At 38.5% G+C, this 24060-nt stretch overlaps 1 protein-coding gene across 4 annotated transcripts in view; it reads right to left on the bottom strand.

Annotated features, from left to right (window-relative positions):
• The window catches only part of PCNX2 (pecanex 2), a 150712-nt gene that overhangs the window by 53467 nt on the left and 73185 nt on the right, over positions 1-24060 (bottom strand). For all 4 annotated transcript variants that reach the window (XR_004238804.1, XM_032102299.1, XM_032102301.1 and 1 more), the window contains 3 exons: positions 20286-20427; positions 16666-16843; positions 4525-4633 (listed from right to left, as the gene is read on the bottom strand). Coding sequence is in view for 3 of the 4 variants with exons in the window: in XM_032102299.1 (XP_031958190.1) it covers positions 4525-4633; positions 16666-16843; positions 20286-20427 (429 nt within the window). In the remaining variant the exon portion in view is untranslated. The remainder of the gene's footprint in view (positions 1-4524; positions 4634-16665; positions 16844-20285; positions 20428-24060) is intronic.

Here is a 24060-nt window from a genome sequence, read left to right as displayed (position 1 = left end):
CTGTTTACCAAAGAGGTGTTAAGGAAAGGAAAGGGACGAAGGCAAGCAGGGCCAAATCACCCGTTGCCAGCATGTAATCGGTGGCTCTTCAATGCTACACAGTTTTATTATCAGGGTGACCCTGTCTAATCTCTGCCCAAGGACAGATCCTGAGCATAGGCAGTGCAGCAAGCGCCCTTTTCCAGCTACCTAAGGTACCTTCTGTAACATGAAAGTGCCTTCCCAGAGTCTAACACAGAGTTTAAAACACACACACAGGGAAAAAACAATTTCTTGGAAATTATTTGTTCTCCACACTGGAGTCTTGATTTCACTGTGTCCAGTGTTCCATTCTGTGGGTTTCTGCTTGTTTTGGAATGACCTGGTATGTGGAGGTAAGCCTCTATACTCCAACCCGCTGGTTCCAAGTCATGCTTTCACATTAATTCTTACTGAGAATTTACTATTCCATGCTGACCAAAAACTAAAAAATGTTCAGCATTTCATACTTTTTGAAATAAATATGAAATGAGAAGGTGAGGACAGAGGAATAGTGAGTATCACACACAAACACCATAATGAATGCCTGAATCCATAGTTTACTTCAAATGTAAAGTCATACTTAAGACTGCTGGAAAGCAAGTTAGGAGATGGATAAGGATACTGAAAAAGATGCAAGTTAAAAGGAACACAATTAAATAAATGCAAGTAAATAAAACATTAGGCCTAAGTTCTTCCTTAATTCACACCACATCCATGAAATTCAAGGAAAAAGACTTTCAAACTGGGAGACCATTATAAGAGACCATTATAAGAATTGTCATTCCTTACACCTCTCTTGGGAGGAAGGTGCAAAGTAAAGAATCCAGGAACTAATGGAACCACTATAAATGTACAGTGATCAAGCACATCTCAAACTAAATTTCAGGTAAAATCACCAATAACCACAGTCTTTCAGCTTACTCTCTCACAGCAATATACTGTACGTGTGTCCCACAATCCCTGAGACTTCACAAAAAGCCCATTTTAACACAAATAGCATCATTCTTGGTACAGCACTTCCATAAAACAGCTAGCTAGCCATGCTTTCAAAGCCATTTGCAAAATCTAGAAACAACAATTTGCCAAAAGATACTTTTCAAATCTCTCAACCTTACTAAAAGAGAGTGCTCTAGAACAGTGTCTTTGTGCATTAAAGAGAGTGAAAAATGAGTTGCCCTGAGAGTCTGAAGTCTAAAAAAGTGACAGGGAGCACAGAGTAGAAAGCAAGTGCATCAAAAAGTTAAACTGTCACATTACACTGTAGTCATAACCAAGCACTTTCTGTGAAAGATGAACAAGTATTTACAAGTGTCAGATAAGGGAAGGAGGCACAGGAGAAGAGAGGAAAAGAGAACAAAGAGGACAGATAAGGACCGCAAACCAAGTTTTTTAAAGTGGGTAACTAATATGAACGATTTAAAAATTGCCACCATCATGAGCTAAGATATTTTGCACACTACTGTGAACTGTTTTGTGTCTTAGGCATAATCAGTAGCAATGGGGGGTGTTTTTCCTAAAAGACATCATGCTCTACTAAATGGACAGTAGAAGACATTACCCATTTGATTTGTGAAAAGTGATTTTAACTGTTCCATATGTGTAAGTGTGTCATGAGAGCACATAACAGCATCTGACTCCCTTACATAGAGTTAATGTGTGCTGTGGGCAGTTATCTGTCACCAGGGTATTTTTATTTGAGGGTATCCAACTTGTTTGTATTAGGTTATCATTTATTTATTTTAAATACCAATGCTTTAAGTATGTCTAAGTAAAAAAGAAGTGTCAAAAACTCACAGGCATATTTTCTTACACTATGGCCCAAGCCAGGTTTCCTGTGTACCATCTTTGTTAGGCTACGTTGTGTACAACCAGAACTCGTTTCTTTGTGAATAATGGATTTTCTTTCTAACAAGGCCAAAATCAACTTTTGAGAACAAAAACCCCAAAGCTAAAAACTCTTCAACATGAAGTAAAACACTGTCTTTGAGGATTAATTCTTGCAATTCAAAAATCTGTTTAAATTCAAACCAGCTTCAAAACAAGTAAGTGAAAGACATTCTGAAAATCTTCCATCCCCTTCTTTTAACAGAAAACTATGCAGTAAGGGCAGCTCAAATTCTCTGCTTCTCAAAACCCACATTTTTACTTGCAATTACTACAGGTCCCTTCCAGGCACACAATCACTTAGAGGATGGGAAAACTGACTGTCACAGAGCTCTGTTTTCTGATGTTAGTGCTGTGACCCTGAAACAACCAAAGCAGAACTTTCCTAAACAGGATAATCTCAACTACAAACTCCTTTTTTTTTTTTTTTCTCCAATTCCACTGTTCACTTTTTAGGTAAAATCCTCCTTTGAACTACAAACTACACTCACTTTCTCAGTGTGCTGATATTTATAAACGCATAACCTCATCTTACCCACTTAAATGCTAGGAAGTGAAGTTGCAGATCTATCCTCAAGTCTGAAGCCCATTCCTGTTCCTGGTCTTTTGGGATTAAGAGGGACTTTGAAGGGTCACCCAGTCCATCTAGCAGCCACAAGCAGGATCAACTACACCTATATGACTCCTGATAGACATTCACCTAAAATCCTGAAGATTTCTAATGATGGAGACTCTACAACTTCCACCAGGCAAAGCTCCACACACGTTGCCCTTCCTGCCCTGCACACTGGTCTCAAAGGCATTAAAGCATGCTGAACTACTCACACTCACTGAGCTCTGCAGCAAAAGTTCACCCAGGCACTTCGAAATTTAAAAATTTACATCCTGTTTGCAGAAGTGATTGAAGCAATTAAGAGCCACAAATAATTAACTCTGTAAAGAAATGGCAGGTTTAGTACCGCTGTAAATTGCAACATGCATTCATCATTACTGTTTGCAGGGTTATGATAACAACAAATAAAATTACTGTGCAAAGAGGCAGAGTTATTGCTGTTGTGGGAATATTAACTTCAGCATTTAACCAGTATCTTAATTGCAGCATTGCCTTAGAAGACAGATTTGCATTTACAAAGCATACTATAAAAATAAATAATAAAAAGCTAGGCTAGATCACTTTAGCAATAACTCTGTAAACAAACAAAACAAAACTCTGGTTTAACTACCTTCCATTTTGCAAAATTTAATTGGTAATTTTATCAAGAGCAAAGTTATCATTGCAGAAAATAATTGTGACCAAAGAGAAACTTGTTGAAATATAATCTTAGTTCTTAAATGTTTTGCTAAATAAATTCATATACGCTTCCCCAGCAGAAATGAAAATATTTTTTTTGTTATGAAATTCTGGAAGGATTTGCTACAAATAACCTAAAACTCTTAAGACAGATAGTGATCTGCTTTTATAACGCTTTCTTTCTATAAGCAGACAATCTACAGCTTTCCCTCTGGGAGTTATTCTGTGTGCCCTTCCCTCTGTCTGAGGCTCCCATTTATTCTTCCTATCTAGAAACATAAGCATTGTTACTCAGCATTGCTTATGTTTCACAGCACAGAGCAGAGGGAAGAAATCACTCAAGGGAAGAAAACCCCAGCCCTGTGGGATCAAAGGGACAAAGACTTAAGTGCATATATCTAACAAACAGTACAAAGTAAACTCATTAGTAGTCTGAACTAAAACCACTTTGTCAACCCTTCTTCCACAACTTTGGTTAGCAGGGAAGGAAGAAATTAAAAGTTAGTATCTGGTAATGCCTTAGACGTCGATGAAGTTAAATCTGTTAAAATGTTTTGGGGGCTTTTTTTCTGTGTTCAGTCAAGTTTGTAACTGAATTTGAATTGAAACTGAATCGTTTCTGTTCCAAAAATTTAATATACTTTTTTTAACCCTACAGACGTGGAGGTCATTGAACTCTGTTTTACTCCCCATATCCACAAACCTGGAGACAGCCCTGGAACAGGCACCAAAACAGACTGCTTCTGAAGGACTGCTTTGGTGTTGACAAACGTATATGGTTACTCATAATACAGAATGGAAAGGTGAAAAAGGAGAATGTTTCTCAGCACCCCAATGAAAAAATTCACATTAAAATGCAAAAATCTAGCTGCTTCTGAAATGGAAAAAAAAAAAAAATCAAGACAGTTGCAGCAGAAATTGGCTCACTGAAATGAAATTTATATCTGACATACCAACTAGAAGCAACTGAGAATGAAACTAGTATTTGAGAGCTCAGTCGGCCATAAGCCCAAAAATATGTCTATCACAACACTTCTTTGTGGATGCATCAAAACTCAGTGCTGAGGGCTGGGGAAGTAAGTGATCTACTGAATGTGGCTGGGTGGGAATAAACACACCAGTTTGAGTCAAAGTTCAGTTTCCCAGTTTTAGATCCTATGCAGTCCAAAAAAAAAAAAGAAAGCTGTTGTTTCTCAGAAGATGTTCCAAGATTTTCAAAATTTAAAGTAAATTACCTAAGAATTTCAAATCTTGTTCAAACACTGTAAATAAATTGCATACAGGAAGAGGAACTTAAGAATAAAGAAGAACAAATTTATAAAGGATATGAGGTATTGCAAAGAGCTGAGCGAAAACATGGAACGATGACCCCCAGGCAATCTGCCAGGGAGCAATGTATGTCATGATGAACTGCAGCTTCTGCAGTAGCTCCCACAGCTGAAAAAAAAAGAAAAACATGTTCACTTTTTAGGCACTGAGATAGTTTCAAAACTAATACCTGAAAGAGACACTTAAATTAGAAAGTGGGAAAACAGGTTCTGATATTCACTGACTATATATGACCGCAAGTCAGACAGTTACAGGAGAGGAGACTCCAGGAGAAATTGGATACAGTGAACAGAGAAAGCTCAATGCATGACATGTGTGGCTATGCACATGGAAATCAGACTGACTTCTCAAGAACACAACATTCTCATTTGTTGACTCAATGGGAGACGCTATCACGATGTAAGCATATGCATGACATTAATCATGAATTGTAGCTGCATTTTCAAGACCATTGTATCATAAAAACATTGCATAAACATGAGCTTTTATTGTTGTGCAGTACAAACTGAAAACCACAATGAATTTACTTTTGCTTCCTGCAAAATATGCTTGGTGCTGCAACTAGCAGTTTCTGATTCAAGAATGATGTGTACTTATTCCCTGGAATACATTTGTACTCCCCTGTCATTTCTTTCGGCATCAGGCCAAAACAGATCTTATGTCTTATCTACTGCAGAGTGGGCTCCTGACAAACTGTCAGGAAAGATTTGGCCATCAATAGACATTAGTACTCAACATACACAGAAGTTGACAGTGAAACAGGAGTATATGCAATATTCCATGCTCATATAGCAAATATATGTTGAATTTTAGAGTAATTTTTTTTTGAGTTAGTGAAAAACAAAACTTTGCCAACATCCTGAAACACATGGAGACTGTATCAACACTTGTACATTAAAATGCTTCCAGGGAATGTTCTCAAGCACTGATATTGTGCATATTTTTAAACTGTTAGAAAGGTGTCTGGGAAGGTTCTGGTCTTGCCCAACTAACACTGTTCCAAGCAATCTCCAGGAATCCTTTTGAATGCAAAACCCTCCATGGTTCACTTGCAGGTGGCAATTCCATATCTCCACCTTGTGTCACTACCGCAGACACAAGCTTCCCCATGAGAGCCGGCCTCGGGGACGGAGCACGGTTCTGGGCACACTTCATGTACGAGTATGCTGACAGTCAGAGAGGACACATCTTCTCTGTCCAGCTCATTTCACCCCTCCTTAGGTTACCACCTCCAAAATCACACTTGGCCATCTGTATCCACAGTGGCAATGCACTTACAGGATGTTTCACTGAGCTTCTCCACGATTTGTCGTACATAATTGCATATTAAATGTGAGGGAAGTAAGAATCACTTGTAGCATTGACCTGTTTTGGTCTTTGTGCTACAAAACTATCAGACAGCAGCTGCTAAATCGTTACAGCCAGTGTCATGCTAGCTCCAGTTACAACTAATAAACCTTCCAGTTGAGATGCAAGCAGTGCTTCACACACTGTCTTTGCTTTAGCCTGACTCAAATTAGGAGCAACGTGCAGAGTATAGATTACAGCAACTTTGCACAGATATACTATTTAAAACCCCCAAAGCCCTGATCAGAACAAGCTGTTACAATCCCTTCAATGCACAGCCTGGTTACTCCTACTTAGTTTGAGAAACTCGTATCTTGCTAACTTTGTTTTCTGTCAAAAATACTACACGTGACTTGCAGACTGCAGCATTAAAGCAGGCAAGTAAAACTGAACTGAAACTCAAACGGACACTTATTTATTTAGCAGGTTGTGGGGTTGCTTTGTTTTGCTTCATTTTTATTTATCTGAAACATCACAATGAACAGCTGGAAGAAAAATTTTATCTACAAAAAGATTTAAGTGAAGGGCTGGAAAAAGCTAATGACTTGCATTTGAAACCTCAAAAATTCAAAACTGCAGCACAACCCAGTGAAGTTCTGCCTGTTACAGATTGAAATTACAAAGCCATAAATCATCTCAGCTGCATTCAAAGCACAGAGTTCATCAAAAGGTTTTCAAATCTCACATAAAATTCAGGTTTTGCATTTGCTAGGAAACCAAATCCAGGAGGACACTCTTCTGGCTCCTTGTTCCAATACATCATTTTTAAGTGTTCTTTAATATTTACACCTTGCAAAACTTGGGCCATGGAGCCCAAGTTCCCTGTTGCATCTAACAAGTCCTACTGCTTCTGCATTCACCACTGCTTGAATGTGCCGTTGTTTCTTTCAACACTTGCCTCTCAGCTAACACTTCCACAAGACAAGCAAAGGAGCTCATTTCCATTCACAAGAACATGAGGCAAGAACACTTTAGTGATCCTCTCTTGGTTTTTGAAAGCCTTATGACACCGCACTTAAAAGCCTGGAAATGTGTGATTTTCAAGCTACTGCTTTCATTAAGAGTTGTCAAGTGCCTCTATTACCTCTTAAATCCCTGCTTCCAGGGCATGTTCTGCAAAACGCCTTCAGGGTAATATGCTATTAGCATTTTACATCTCTAACTATAATTGCTAAAGGTGATGTCATCTAGCAACTACAACACTGAGATTTAGGAAAGGAAGACTTGGCTTTACATTTTCTCTTTTTCATTTTGCTAGAACCATCTGAAAAACTATTTCTCCTTTACAGTTTTATCCAATTTGCAATATGCTTTCTCCTGTATCTGAGAGGGAACTCACAGAGCTTTTCTCACAGAAAGAAACTGAAGCTGCTAAAAACTGCCTTTATAAATAGGGGAGGCTGATTCTCAGAAACAGCTATTCTCTTATTTCAACTACAACTACCTGCATTTCAGCCTTCACAAATCTGAAGACATAAGCTAAAGAGAAAAACCTTCATCTTTTTTAAATTGTCAGAAACAATACAGAATGAATTAGAAAGAGAGAAAAGGCAAAGCCCATCTGGAGCTGAATCTGGTGAGGAAAGTAAAAGGCAACAGAAAGGACTTCTACAGGTGTATCGACAGCAACACACAGACTGGAAAAAAAATCACATGGACCAGCTGATGAATGGGGCAGGGGACCTGGTGACAAAGGGCAGGGGGAAGGTGAAAGTACTCAATGCCTTCTTTGCCTCTATCTTTACTGGTAACCCTTCAAGTCACAGGCCCCTGAGACCTGCGAGGGAGCCTGGAGAAATTGAGACACCCTACATAGCAAAGGATTAGTTAAGGGCATATTAAATAAAACTAGAAAAAAAAACACTTCCGTGGGACCTGATGGGACACCTCAGCCCTTCTGTGATTCTATGAAACACACGAATTATCCCCAGTAGAGTTTTGTTTGAATGAGGGTAACAACTTGCTCCTGAGGGTGTGAGGTATAACAGTGCTAGATACAAAGAGGGAACCTTCCCATTTAAAGTGAAGGTGAAAAAAAATAGTCTCTGCTGAATTTTAACCCTTTTTTTATAACCATTTCCTTAAACATGTATAAAATACTTTTATTTAAGACTTCTGCATCCCAATTTAGAATGATTTATAAAAGAATATTTGTATTAAGCCTTATTAGATCTTCAATGTTTTCTACAGTTCAACAAGCAGAAAATATACGTTTATATATTATTCATAATATATAATTATATATTATTTAGGGGGCATAAAAGTTCTAACATTCCTAGATATCTTTATTCATGTGACAGTTTTACCCAGTGAACAGTTTTTAAAGTCTTTGATAAAGGCTTAAAATTATCAGCATGTTCAGTGATGTTAAACCAGCACATTCCCACTACTGTCAAGTGAACGTACAGAACATGCATCCGTCTTTAATGTTTATTTTATGTGAACACACATTTTATCTTAATCATCCATAAGTCTTCTATGAGTTCTGAAGCCTCTACAGACTTCTGGCGCACCAGTGAGTAATAAACAAAGAAAAGGCAAAGACTTACCTTTCCAGGATTTTCTTTAAATCTGGTTATTCTTACTTAACCAAAATTAAGTACCATTACAAACTAGAAGTTTATGGAAATTAGTTAACACACATGAAAAAATAAAAGATTTGTGGAGTCTGAAACATCACTAAAATGGTATCTCCTTTCCTCAGTTTGGTAGATTTCAATAAACTAGGCAGAGATTAACACCTAAATTTAAATTGCAGACTATGCAATGCTCTCAGCTTTTGGTGGCCCTTCTACATGTTTAGCATCAGTTGAGACTCTGTGTGGGCAGACTTCTTGGCAACTCTGGGACTAAATAATGCATAAACATTAACATTTTCTTGCTAAGTTTGAATTTTTCTATGTTTTAAAAAAACTGTGTATATACATACACATAGGTTTTAAACAAAAATAACTGCCATACATATAGCTATATGCTCTACATGCAACACAAAATTGAGATCAAACAAGTTAAGTGCAGAAAGAAATTGTTTCCCAATTTTAACAGGTACCTCTTTAGATCCTGAGAACTTGAGATGACTTGAACTGAGACTCTGAGAGGAATATTTACTTTTTCATGTTAAGCTAATTCTGATCAATTGGTAACTCCAGTTTTCAGAATTAAATTCTAATACCTATTGGTACATTTTTACTTTCTTTTTGGTATGTCAATATAATAAGTATGTGTTTAAGGATATGAAATTAAACTTGGTGGAATAATTTTACTCTTGTTCATGGCTTTGCTTTGCAAATCATTGACTTTTGGGTTTTTATTTAATACCATTTAAAACAAACTTCACCTATGAAATCCTGCAAAACAAGATTTACTGGAAATACTAAAGGTTGTTAATGTTTATGTCTTAAGTCATTGTGACATTCTATTGGTGTATTTGGACAGCTGTGTTTGAACCTACAACAAATACCTTCCAGGATGTCTTTATCTGTATACGCTTACAGACACTTGAAGCCTTTATACTGTGGGCTTCAAAATCATTGTCTAATACAATACATACAAGAGGATCAAAATATAATCAGTCCAAGTCTCTGATATCAAACCTTGGGGGAAAGAATATATTCCTCACACAGCATTCAGCACCTAGCACTGACACTGTACAAGACAGGCATGTTTTAAGCAGTTTGAGTAGCAAGCCTTGAAAGCCTTACAATTGAAGTTAAATGTTAACCAGATGTATGATAAGGATTATGACAATGAGATGATGCCAAAACCTGACAGAGCCTTGAATCTGCTCATGGAAGATGCTGCTTCTTCCTACACTGTCAGCTGATAGCAAGAGCCCAGGGAAGGAACCTGTGACTCTAAAAAAACAGACTCATGCACATCCCAAGGTGGACAAAAAGGACAAGATCAGAGCTCATCAGCTTGATATGCAGAGGGCCAGACAAGCAAAATAAATCAGTGAAGCTGGGAGTGCACTCATCAGCTGCACTGATTCAGGCCTTTTCAGCAAAGCTTTCATAGGCATGGCTTCTGCCAACACTGTATCTTCCAAGAAATTTCCTTTTCTAAAGGATTGGGCCCATGCAAACCTCATGTAGTTGAGCAAAGCCAAGTGAAAGGTCCTACACCTGGGTTGGGGCAATCCCAGTCACAAACACAGGCAGCTCAGAGAATGGATAGAGAGTAGCCCTGAGGAGAAGGACTTGGAGATGTTGGTGGGTGAGAGGCTGGACATGACCCAGCAATGTGCACTCACAACCCAGAAAGTCAAACGTGTCCTGGGCTGCATCCAAAGCAGCGTGGGCAGGGAGGGGATTCTGCCCCTCTGCTCTCCTCTGGTGAGACCCCACCTGGAACACTGCATCCAGCTCTGGGGTCCCCAGACCAAGAAAGATAGGAACCTGTTAAGAGTGAGTCCAGAGAATGGCAAAGAAGACGGTCAGAGGAATGGAGTGCCTCTTCTATGAAGAGAGAGTTGGGCTGAGAGAGTTGGGGTTGTTCAGCCTGGTGAAGAAAAGGCTCCAGGGAGATTTTAAAGCAGCCTTCCAGTACCAAAAGGAGACCTACAAGAGAGCTGGAAAGAGGGGCTTTTTATAGGGGCATGAAGTGATAGGAGAAGGGGAAATAGTTTTTAACTAAAAGAGATTTAGATCAAGTATTAGGAAGAAATTCTTCACTAGAAGGGTGATGAGGCACTGGAACAGGCTGCCCGGAGAAGCTGTGGATGCCCTGTCCCTGGAAGTGCTCAAGGCCAGGTTGGATGGGGCTTTGAGCAACCTGATCTGGTGAAAGGTGTCCTTGCCCATGGTAGGAGAGTTGGAACTAGATGATATTTTAAGTGCCTTCCAGCCCAAGCCATACTATCATTCTGTGGTAAAAGTGGACATAAGAAAAACCACAAAGTTGTGCACTGAAGTAGTCCAGGTTTCTCTTTCAGTTCCTGCATCAACACAGCCCGAACAGGCCTCTATCAGCAGGAATGCACATCAACACAGTCCTCGGAGCATAGTGAGCCATACCGACCCAGGGAGTGGGTGTACATCTCCCTGCACCCCCAAGTGCACTTGCCCCATTCTAGACAAAATAAAAAACCACCAAAACAAAGAGAGAAAATGTAATTCAGGAATAGTGTAAGGAATGAAGTGTGACAAAGAGGTCAGTGACAGAAGGCTGAATGAAAAATCAATTAAACCATTCCTCCAATATTAAAAGGAAACATGAACTGTACAGTGCCCAAGAGAGTTAAGGAGTCTATGGAAAATACCACTGGGATTATCCTGTCAAATATCAGATGTAGCCTTGGGTATTTTACTCAGCAGAAAGTGTCTTAAAAGGGTTTATATGCCAGATATCAAAAGCTGAGGAAACAGCTGTGAGCCAAGAGGCTGCAGATGATTAAGACATTGGATTTCCGTATGCACAAATGGCAAGGAACAGATTAAAATATGAATTAACAACTTAGTCCCAGAAGATTTAAGGTGAAACATCAAATTTAGAGAAGGATGAAAAATCAGAAGAGGAAAGAAAAAAAGAGTGAGGCTTTTGACTTATAAATAGCACCTAAATCAACGGGACATGCCAACTAACCAAGAGTTTTATTGCCACAAAGGCAATAAAAAGATCCAATAGGTTAATTACTTGACTTCAGCAAAGCACCAAGAAGGTCAATGCACTTGGCAGCGCTTTCTCATAAAATGAAGGAAAACAAGATGACACACATAATTTCTTTCCTGTCCAAGGGATTGTGTTGTGGATGTTGAAAGTTAAGCCTGATCAGCACAGGTCTGCCAGGTTGCTCCAAACTGGCTGCCTTAGCTGGATCTACTTTGACAGGGATCATCTTTCATCAACATGTGGTCTTGGATACTATGGCAGAAAGAAGTATACAGAAAGAGAAAAATTCTTTTAAAAATGTGGATTCCTTATTAGCTGGAAAATGTATTCTGGGAAAGAAGAAAAAATATCAAACAGGGAAACTGTATACTTAAGTGAGCTCAGCAGGAGTAAGAGTACTTAGGCAAATAAATTCAGTGTTAATGAACGCAAATTTAACAAGCTCTGCTTCTTTGATTATTTTGCCTTATGCATGAAGACAAATTCAGAACCCTCAGAAGACTTGATGATAAGAAAATACAAGGTGATTTCATATTTTTGTATTGCTAATTAGTTCATCCACACACACAAATTAAGAGGCCATTAAACTACCTGACAGTAACATATGAGAGACAAGAAGCTGTAGTCCTATACATTAGAAGGTTAATGGCACTGGGTCTTATCATTCCCATTCAGATCCATGTACTAGATGAGTGTGTAAGCTAGGGGTGCCTCACTCTTTAGGGCTTAAAGGAAGCTGCACAGATTTGTCAAAAGTCCATATTCCAAAGCTCAGGTGTAACTTCTCAGTGGTGCAGAAGAGATGAAAGAGTTGCTGGTAAGAGCCAGTTTAGCAGCATGTTCCCAGGAGTGAAGAGACTGGCAAGAACCTCCCACTAGGCTTTTGTAGTAGCCAAGAGCATACTACCACCAGGAGCATCCACTGCCACACTACCCAGTTTTTTTGCTGTCTTTGCTCCTTCAGCTCAACATCAGCTCTACTTGAGATTCCAAAAGCAGATCAGGGAGATACTACGACTCCTTTTCACCAGCAAAATTTAGAGGATGCCTGTGGCACTGGATGAAATGGAAAACCACATTTCTAACAGAGCACAGCAAAAGAGCTGGGGACAAGTCTTGCCCTGAGCATCCTTGTTAACATTCAGCCAGTTCCAAACTGATATCCCTGCTGTTTGAATGATTTGCATTCGCTTCTCCTTCACACTTCAAATACTGGTTCCTTCTTGAACAGCTACTCCAGACATCCTTCAAAAGCATCTCACACATCTGCCAAGGAAGGCAGTGCTGGGTACATTACTGCTTTACTTTTTGTTTGTTTTTATCACACTGAAGAAAAATGGACTGGATGAGCTATAACATCATTTAACCATCCATATGCTCTTCCTCTCATAGCTTTTGCATGTGTTAGAGTTTTTCCTCAGTTAAATATTATGTCAGTAAACAGCAAAAGGATGGAAGAAAGGCCCATCTTTTTATCAGTTCCGAATAGTTTATTCAAATCATTTAATATTTCCACATTTTTTTACCCTGTTAGAAGAAAGACTCTCAGAATTTTTCCTAGTGTTAAAAGTCTAGGAAGAAATCTCCTAAGTCCTATTACATATTCCATCTTTGCTATGCCTATGAAGAATATATTCTCAGTTTCTTGTAGGTTTCCATTTTCACTTAATGTGAACATTCTTATTAACCTTTGCACTGACATTACCTCCTAAGACATCCAGGGAGAACAACTGGCTCATTTGAAAAGTTTACATGGAGTCATGTAGACCAAGACTGTCTCGATTAACTGGTTTGACTTCCTGCAGAATATACATCAAAGCATGACACCCACACATTTTGAATGAGCAATCACATACTTTTTAGAAGGCCATTCAGCTCTGATTTAAAGATTATAGACAACAGGAGTTTTGGACAGAAGAATCCCAGGTCGTAGTCAAGGATACAACCTGGGCTCACTACATTAAAAGTCTTAGTTTAAGAAAGATGGAGAAGTCCTGTTTCACTTGAATTGAAAGTTGCAATCATTCTCAAAAACAAGTAAAACCTTTCCTAAATGTTTATCTTGCTTCCTTCCCAAGGCAATTTGAAATACAAAATAGTATACTCTGCATATGCCTAATCAACATTTAGTGCTTTCACATTCTGTGAATTGTCAAAATGTAAACAGCTAATCATTTTTAAAAAAGAACTGAATTAACTGTGCCACATTAGTAAGTCCTATGATGTTAAAAAGACAGAAAATCCAAAGTGGCAAAAAAAATTCTCAGGAATAGAACTAAATAGACTCTCTTGTTCTCTCTGTTGCCTCAGTGTGGGTGTTTTGGCTAACAGAGATGAAAATCTGTGAGCAACAATTTGGACTTCCATGTCCCAACTTGCTCAGGGAGCAGTATGCTCATTTGGAGTTTCTGATTTGACTAAATGACATTAAATCAACTGCACAAGGGGGAAAACAAGGGAAGCACAACCACTGAGATATTCAGAAATACTCTACCAAACATGATTAGCAAAGTTTTATTCCATATAATCTGCTTCAAGAGTGACTAGTGCACAAGTGAATGTCTGTTGAATTTATATTCTTTCTTCCCCAGTGCCTGGCAGAAGAAAAAAATATTACCACTGTGCTTTGAAAGCATGTGGGGTAACCTTGTTTAAAAATTGCCATCCCTATGACTAAGACACAGCACTTCTAGTGTTCCCTAATGGAGAGGGTGGTAAACTGACATTTTCAATGTGCAAACAGAAATCAGTCATGGCTGTGTAATAAACTCAGCATAGCTAAAGGTCACAGTAATAGACAGTATTTCAGATTTTCTTTTTATTTAAAAAAAAAAAAATTGCAAACATAAAAATGACTGAAATACAGACAGACTCTGTGAAGACTCATAAAGCTTTTAGGAGCAAAGGTGGATGCAGCTTGCTTAGGGCTTATAGTATGAAATAAACACACATCATCTTTATCCTCAAGTGATCACATCCTTTGCTAAGTTCCACAATGCTGAGCTAATTAAAGCTCAAACGTTAATTGGGGTAAAGAAAACTTATGCCCTTTATGATTTGAAATTAAAAGGAATTTAATTGCTATCATCTGCAATGCTACTTTTCATATTGGTTCCAATGATCATTGTGAAACTGCACGTGCTTTTGTAATATAAATAATTCAACCATTTGACTTAGAATTTTCAAATGGAACAAGGACAATTCCACTTGCTGAACTAATGACCTGCAAAATTTCAGATATTGTTAGATATGAAGATTGAAGATTAATGCTAAAACTAAAGTTTCAAAACATGTCTGCAGTACAGCTTTCACTCTAGTAAGCAGTAGTTTTTTTAGCAAACATCTCTGCTTAATTTAATAAGCATCCTTCGTTATCTTACTTTCATTGCTAACACTAGGCTTTCTACTGTGAACAGTAGCTTCAATCTACCCAAGTAACATTGTAAAAAATCCAGTTGAAAAGACTTTATATCTCTTTCTTACAAAAACATGCAATAATTCTCAGCAGTATTTTGTGATATGCTCATGAGGTAAACATTTTTAAAAGAATTAACAAATAGTGAAACTTTCAATTCTGGCATGCTAATTTTTTGATCCTGTAAAGAGGTTTTTAGAGAATGAGTTTCAGGACTAAGTAAACCGTCATTCAGACATGGGACTTCCACTGATGCACATCAGTGATACACTTCTCTGGAGACAGAAATTCACCCCTTTCTCTAGGGAACATGACAATGAAACAAATACTGAAAACTGGCATAATGCTAGCAAACTCTGCATCACTTTCACTGGTTATCTTTCACTCCAAGCTAAGAAGCTTAAAAAATTACTCTAGTCCTGTTTTAGGATCACAGAGCATGGTGGAGGGGGATCTTGCTAAAAAGCAGAACTTTGTATCATCTCTTCTACTCCTTTTCTTCTGCCCTTCCTCTCCAGCCCTTGCCTTCTCACCCCAGCAGAGAGAGAGCAGAACAACAGGTCTGAGGATAAAGGCTTGAAGCAGGTGAAGCTTCTGCTGGAGTGCAGTCCAAGAGCTCAGCAAAAGGAGTGAGCTCATTACCTCACCGAGTTGTGATTCCTCATTTCTCATCCTCCCTTACAGCAGCACAGAAATAAACCAGAAAAAGCATTTAATTTCTCCTTCATTCTTTCCCTGAATGACTGGGCACTCCCAATGTAACACCAATGAACTGGGCCTTTCTGTAAGAAGCCTGAAACTTCCAGGTGGGCATGGACAGCAGTATGAGCTGATGGCACTTGTGTAGAAGGGCTAAGTATCTCCACAGCACATGCAGCAATCAACACGGAACCATGTCTTTCTTCTCTCAGAAACTAAGTGATGCTAGCTGGGTCATACTCACGCATACAGTAGGAATATTTTAGAAAAAGAAACCAAGCAAAGAAACCTGAGCAAAAAAAAACCCAAACAAAACAAAGAACAACAAAGCCAAACACCTCACCAGTTACCCCTGGATCAATACTTTCAAATCTTCAGTACTTTCCCACGTTTTCTCGAGGTATCAGTTAAGTCTAATTCTTTCAGTGAAACAGCTTAGATTCCAAATAAAGACAGGGTCTGACCTGACTGATTCAAAAAGGGGTCGGTAGTTTTTAAATAAACTCAACTGGAGCACACTTCAAGAGTTAACAATAAGAGAGAGGAAGGAGCTCTGAGGTTAAGGTTAAGGGCAGCATCACAAGGATTACAGACTGAAAATAGGAAAAGAAAAATGTTAAGGCTGACATTAGGAAAACATTTATTATTATGAGGGTGATTAGATAATGGAATAATTTCCCAAAGGAAGTTGTTGAGTCAACCACTAGAAGCATTCAAAGGAAACCAAGATAAAAACACCAGGTGATTGATCTAGAGGGCAGTCCTGTACTAATGACCCAGGAGGCTCTTTCAAACTAATTGAGGATTCTCCTCTTGAAAACAACAATTCTGAACTTTACATAGCAACACGTGAACAAAAAGTAGATGAAAAACACTGCACAAAGCCAGAAAAAACACTTAATCAAAGCCTTTTTTTTTTCATTTTAACAGATTTTTTCCTCTATAGTACCAACAATCTGAGTCTACATAAGCATTCATTACTTCTAAAAAGTCCCAACACGTATTGATCAGCCAAGTGACACTGAGAAGATAAATTTTTCAAAGAAATTACAGGAGCTCTAAAACTTGCCTTATGAAACACAATGGACATCATGAAGAAATCCAGCAAGAAATTTTCTGAAATGTCTCTGTAGTCAAATCGGAAGAAGATCACAGTAAAGCTCAAAGTAACAAACTGATTAATAGGATTACAGAATGAGGAGCGAAGGAGTTTCATTCCAGCAACTGTTATCAGGATAATGTCACAGCTGTAAAAAAAGCAGAGAGAAAAACCTAATCAAGCCATAAGGCATTAAATTAAGAAGCTCTTAAATACAAATATCCGTACCAGATGTATTTTAGATTGTTATACATATCTAAATCTACATATCTTATTTATTAAAAGTATATAGAAGTAATAGCAGAAATCATCACATTTATTTTACTTATGTGCAATTTTGTATTTTTCCCTTATCATTATCACACATTCATAAGATGTAAAAAAGAATGAACTCTGTACTAAAAATAGTAATAACTACTAAAACCCAAGAATCTAGACCAGACATTTTTACATCCCTCTTAAAATAAAATTTCAGTCTGGGAAATATCTTGGCACTTTCATCAATACATTACTGTAATTTGAAAAAAAAAAATCTTAAACTCCTTTTCTTTTTTAATTACAAGAAATTTCACTTGATGACACAATTTATAATTTTACTTGTAATTTCATTACACACTGCCAAAATTCTGGATAGATGTGAAGTGTTTGAAATCCCTACCATTGTTCTTGATCAGAAAGTTGACTATTCTATATAGTAATTCATCAGATGAAAAGAAATTGTGTTGTGCCTATGTCTTCTAAAATGTGGGGACTTCAATGCATAATGAGTGAGAAAGTAGGCCAGGTATTTGCAAAATGCATTGAAGGTTCTCCTTCATCCTGCTGCTAACCAGGAGAATACCTGCTGCCATGACTGACACGTGGCAGGCTAGAAAGCTCTCAACAGGTTTTCACCATCCTAGCAAGATTCCTATTTTCCAGGTTGATTTTCTTTTATGTGTCATTTATTCATTATTGTGTATCTCCCGTAATGCAGATACAACTTTATTTGAGTGCTGGTCATTCCAAAGGATCGGCAGGGCATTACTGTTGGAATGAAATGCCAAGCTGACCTTATTTTCCACTTTGTTGAAGCTGTTCTTTTCAATGTGCCCCACATTTCTGAATGGAAAACCTAATGACTAAGCTAAATAGATTCTGAAGCCACTAGAAGCCATCCCAGTGCATCCTATATGAACCAGTTGTATAACTCGCTCTTTAGAAAGAAGAAAATTCTTGCAACATGGAGAAATTTTCACAGGGAAACTTACAGATTATAGAACAAAAGGAAGACTTTTTTGTCACTGTGCCTGTTACCATGATGAAACTTTCACCAAAAAATGACACTTTATAAAATAATGCATTCAGAGGCAACAGAAAATAATTTGCTCATTATTCCTTCTTCTTTAAAAATACTGCCACACAAGATGCTACTCCTGGGGCCTTAACTCCTGGGAAAAGATGTAAGGGAGTGTGAGAAGGGGGGCTGATTTCCAATGCCTCTGTGGCCGGTAACAGGGGCAGGCGCTGTCAGCATGGGTCCTGTTAATAACCAGCACATCAGGGTCTGGAAAGCTCAAGCAAACTCCTGACTACAAAGCAGCTGTTCTGCCTCCTCAAGAAGCAAACTGCTTCAGTCCTTTAAATCACAAAGCACGATGAAGCTTCTTTAAAAAATGAATTCAATCTGAGGAAAACTCCGACATGAAATCACACAAAATGTACCACCTCAGACACTTTCAGACACAAAGTGGGAGAGTGACTTCCCTTCCCTACAGCATGATGCAGTCTGATCCTTGGGTGGTCAATAACTAAGGAATGTTCCAGCAACAGAAAACAGGTTGCATTAAAGCATGCATTAAAGCACAGCAAGTACAACCCTCAGTAACACTGTATATGGAAGTAGCAAGGAAAATCCAGGATCCCTCATGGGCTTACAGAGTTAAAGAGGTAGGATCTGAAGATGAATGCTTTGTGTGTGGCATTTGGATGGCAGCTGCAGGGAGAATGTATTAAAGAGGAGAGCAAGAGGAAAAGGAATACTGGAAGTTTCATAGATAGACCAGAGTTACAAGGAAAAGGGGGAAACAGGTTTTACACAGGTGATCACACAGACACAAGGGGGATGGGGAAGGAAAGGACTGCTGTGGTATTCCCCCACAGGCCAAACAGAGGCAGACAAATGTAATTACTTTCTTTTATCTCAAGACTTCTGGGGGTCTGACTCATTTCTTCTGAACACTTGAGGGAGGTGATACTTGAAAGTGCAACCTAGCTTGGAGGAATGACTATGTAAAAACAGCACCTTCCTAACCCCCACATATTTGCTCTGTGCATGTATTCAGTCACGTCTGCTAACTAGTAACAAATGGCATTCTAACTACTTTTAATTCTCCCAGCCTTGCAGAACTAAATAGAGGATGAGTGTGGATTCAGTGTCACCCTGGTCAATACACCTGAACTCTTGAAGCACCTTGGCTGTAGCATCTTCCAAGTGCCTGGGGAGAAAAAAGGTCAGTGGGGAACTACAAAGGCCATCAATGAGTGACTGGTGAGAGTCTCTCTGGAAAAGTAGTTGTCTGGTAGAAATATGCAGAAAATTTGACTAATGCCCTAGACCAAGTGTCGACCCTAAAAGCAGGGGCTGCCTCTTCCTTGTAGTTGTGTAGTTCCTAAAGCTGTGTTGCTCCTCAAGAGAGAGAAATAATTAAATCAACATGCAATTTTTACACCAAAGTTCTTTTATCTAATATTTGAAATTAAGAAACTGTATTATTATGAATACTGAGGAACTCTCCCCCACCTCCCAGCAGTTTTTCCTGCTACTGGAACATTCCAAGGCTGTTTCTTTGTTTTATCATCTGCATCACTGTCATTCTGATAAAAAGACTGCAGAAACTCTGCTCACTGGGGATACTGCAGTCACTAAGCCTGCTGAATATCTGCAGCAGGCAAGTCACTGACTAAAATACTTACCATAAAAGGCTGTCTGCAAGGATCGTACTGTGAGACCATGGATCAGCATCACCAGTTCTGCTTAATATCTAAAACATCAGACTTCATCAAAACTTGTACCCCCACCCTTCTCAAACCACTCTTAATGCAGGACTACCCACCTTTCTATACTGTTAAATATTTTATTCAGTCTTGCCTTAGAAGACTTGTGTGGTGAAGCTTCTGATAACTCCTTTGGGAGACTACAGCACAGTGTTAAAAATCCTCAGGAAATGTTTCCTGATATCCAGCCTAGAGTCCTCATTTTCATCTGATTAATTCTAGTTACCCCACTGAGTTTATGCCCATCAAACACCTGCAGCCTGGTATAGTGTGCCTTGCTTTTAATTGACATTTAGACCTTCCGTATATATCTATATATAGCTCTTTAATCTTTTAATTTCACTCTCTCTCACTGGAGACATATTTTAGTGTGCTATGGTAGTTTTGCATTTTTCTTGCAGCAAAGCCAATGATTATTGTATTCTGAACTAATATGTGTGAAAGCAAACTGCGACAAGATTACAGGCTTATTTAAAAACAAATTCAATTTCTCAGTCTTCAGTCTAAAATCAAATATTCTACTAATCACATGCTTTGAGTTATAATCTACTTACTGTGTACCAAGCTTCTTGTATTTACTAATTGAGAAAGCATCAATGGTGAGTGCATTCAGTATTATGGCTGGATATAAAATGTATTTCTCAAAGCACTGTAGCCACACATAAAGCCTTTCAAACCACATCAGATGAGCAGCATCTGAAATGGAAATTCAGATAACAGATCGTGTCGTCAAATCATCAGCATTTTTTGCACTGAAATACCACAGAAGACACGAGTTAGCTCACATTAATAAATATAGTCAACCAACAAATTTATGAAACAATGGAATTCATAATTCTTTGGCAATAGAGAAGTAATTTTGTTCTCTGAGTTTAGAGAGTATCTGTTTTGCTGCTTATAACTGCACTCCTGAGACACACTCATAAACAATAAAAGATAGTACATGCTAGATGGTAGTTTTTACATCATCCAAAATAATATATTAAATAGTACTTTAAGTGGGTGTAATGACCCCAGACAGGCCCTCTTCAGCTCTGGCACTGACCTGGTGAATCACCTAGGAAACTTCACCTAGCAAAACACTGTTCATTAGACTGTAAATTATCACTGACCTCATTGATAAATGAAACACCCCTTGAGATCTAAAGACTGAAGAATTATCAGGAGCTAGAAATGGTCATAAATGTTTCCCAAAACACCTAAACAGACACTCGAAGAAGTATCTGCCAAGATCACATCTCACATCATTCCTCTCTAAGGAATAGCTTTTTTTTTTTGCAGTAGACTTTTCTAACAATACCAGAGTGCTTAATATGAGTATCAAACAAGAACTGAATGCTCCCTGCAATTCAACTGCTATGAGAACTTAGGTGAACTGAGTGCAGAAACACTTGTGTACAGACAAAAACAATGCCTTTATCCTCAAAGCTCTGCTAGACAAGGTTATTGGAAAAATAGCAAACACAAAACGGCAGAACTTGGTATTAACTCAGAAATAAAAATGTCAGCTACTGAATCTCCAATAATCATCCCTGCAAAATGAAAACAATTATATGTAGACACCCCCCCTCTTCCATACACTCCTTTTCAATGACAGACAAAGAAAACATGCTGAATCAATGGATTTCTGGGTTCTGCAGGCACAGTTGTATATTGCATAGGCTAAGAGAAAGATCTAAAAGCAATCCTTCCAAATTAGATTGAAGTCATGTATGGGGAATTATAAGAGAATTGAGCTGTGAGCTGTAAAACCTGCCTGCAGAGGCACGTGGCAGCACAGAGAGGCTTGTCTCCACGGAACCCTGGGGGGAGGGAGGTGGTGTCACACGGCAGACCCCTATGAAGTGTGTTGCTGAAGTGGCAACACAGGATAGGTCACACCATGTAAGGAAATACTGTGCCTTAGAAAGGTGTATAAAACCAACTCACTCCTTTGAACAAACGATCCCGATTCCCTGCCGGTCTGGGTCCGAGATTCAATTGCTGACAGTCATGCTTTGCCAGTACCTTAAGCTAAGGCAGTGCTCTTGCAAAATTTCCCCTTTGGAAAATACAATTAACTTCTGTTTCTTGCTATAACATAAAAATATTTCCTCTTCATTACCTAAAGGCCACCTCCTAAAAGTTCATACACACAGAAAAATGTCCATTTTGGAACCTAACTGTTCTTCCCCATTCCTCTCTCCCTCCTGAACTCAAGACCTTCATCCATGTCCAAAGCTGAGCTCTGTGGAAGAACTCAGGCTTCAGTAAAGAGATATGCATATCACACAAACCAAAAAGAATGTAGGTGCAGGAGCAAAGAGAGATCTGTTCAGACAATGGAGACAGAAAAAAGAGCTCACATTCAGAGGGGCCCCAGAGAAAGATGTGGATGATTTGAAAATGGCTTACACAAACCTCTAGGTATAGAGGTATAGAGAAACCCAGTATATCAGGGTTTCTTTCTCATGTAGTCCTGCACTAGTTTCTACACATCTGTTATACTGTAAGCTCATACATCTTGACCTAAGCCTTTTGTCCTGCAGCCAGCCAAGACAATGACAAGTAATAAATGAGTTATCTCACAGAGGCATCACAAGAACCTGTCTGATAATTGCTATTCTATGGAACACCTTAAAGTTTGAGCAGCTCGTCCAGAATCTATACAACAAAACCAGGAATAAACTTGTGGAATTGTCACTGCCAGTTGTTTGTCTAATTGCAAGCAGTCATTTGTCTTTCCATAGCACTACCCTTGTCAAAAAAATAGAAATATTAAAATAAAAATCTATGCAGTAAAAACTCCTCACAGACATCTTATTTTGTGTATTTGTCCTTTCATTGTCCGCACCTGACAGCTATGGGGTACTACTGTCCTTTTTCCAAGTTTCTCTTTCTATACAAACAGGGAACATTTTAAAGTTTAGTTCCTACATTTTTATTACAGGACAAAAGAAAGAAGACAGCCCGTCAGACAGATCTATCAAAGGGATTACCTTTTCCACAGTCTGTCTCATCTCAGACATGATAAAAAACCTCTGCAGCAGCCTAAGGGACTGAATTTTTTTTTTTTTTTTTTTTTTTTTACTCTTGTTTTCTAACACACAACACCAGCTACATTACAATAGTACTTAGACCCCAAAGTACAGGAATGGGCCACATAAAAATGAGGACTGCAAAAGAAGCCAAAAAAGCCTGTTCTCCATAGTGGGCAGCATGAGAAATGCAGCTGGATCTCAAAATGGAAGGAAACCCATCTGTGGAAATCAGTCCAGCAGGTCTCTAACTTCAACCTTTTCAAATACAGAGTCACTGCATTTAGGAAAACAATGTTTTCTGACAAATGAAGACAGACTTAATCAGGACAAGGCAAAGAAATCCTACAGTGGTCTTTTACGACTAAGTGCTGGAATAAACAGTGCAGAATTACTGGTTATCAGGGACAGGAAGTCCTGGACACTGTTTTCAGCTGAGCATGGTGCTTAATAATATTTCTATTTCTATTACACTTTCCTTGGCATATTGCAGTAAAAGGCAACCTTCAATCAAGTCTCTTGGGTACTTTTTTCATACCCAACCCTTGTTTGGAAAGTAATCATTTTGAAACATGTAATTTTTTAAAAATAAAAAAATATTTAAATCCTTAAAGTATGGTTTTCCAGAGAGTGATCTGAACTCTTTTGTGTCTAGTTGAAGAACAGACTAAAGTCCCTCAACAGACTGTTCTGACAATGCTGTCTTCAAACACTTCAGAAACATATATTGAGAATTATTAAGGTGTGGGATCCATCAAGAAATGACAAGTAAGCTTTTGGCTGGTAGCAAAGGCAAGAAGAGAGCTGGGGCGGAGGGGGGGAAGCTTTGCTTCTCAAAGCACACTGCTTGCTTCAGAAATAACTCTATCAGAACAGGAAATCAGATCTCGACATACTAAAATATTGACTGATATTCACATGTATCAAGGCACCCACCACCCGCTGAAGCCAGCAGACACCAGAAAGAACAAATCTTAAAGAAAATTTCAGTTCCTTTCAATTTTAATGTTTCTCTAAAAGTGTTACAATTGAAATTAGAACACTTATATTGCACTACATTTGCTGATATGCCAGAAAGTAGAAAAAAAATCTACCTCAATTTCATCTATCTTTTAAGTTTTTAAATTATGTAGAATGCCAATGCATTAGGCATGAATTGTACCATATCAAGCAACACAGCAAGTAAGAGTACTGTAGTGTAAAAATAAAAGGCAGATCAGACAGTGGCTCTAGAGCCTGTGAAATGATTAAAGGACAGGAACATTTAACATAGGAGGAGAAACAGAGAGCTGGGATTGCTTAACTTTGAGAA

This window comes from Corvus moneduloides, chromosome 3, assembly GCF_009650955.1.
Source record: "Corvus moneduloides isolate bCorMon1 chromosome 3, bCorMon1.pri, whole genome shotgun sequence".
Classification (NCBI taxonomy): Eukaryota; Metazoa; Chordata; class Aves; order Passeriformes; family Corvidae; genus Corvus; species Corvus moneduloides.
This window is presented reverse-complemented; position numbering and strand designations above follow the sequence as displayed.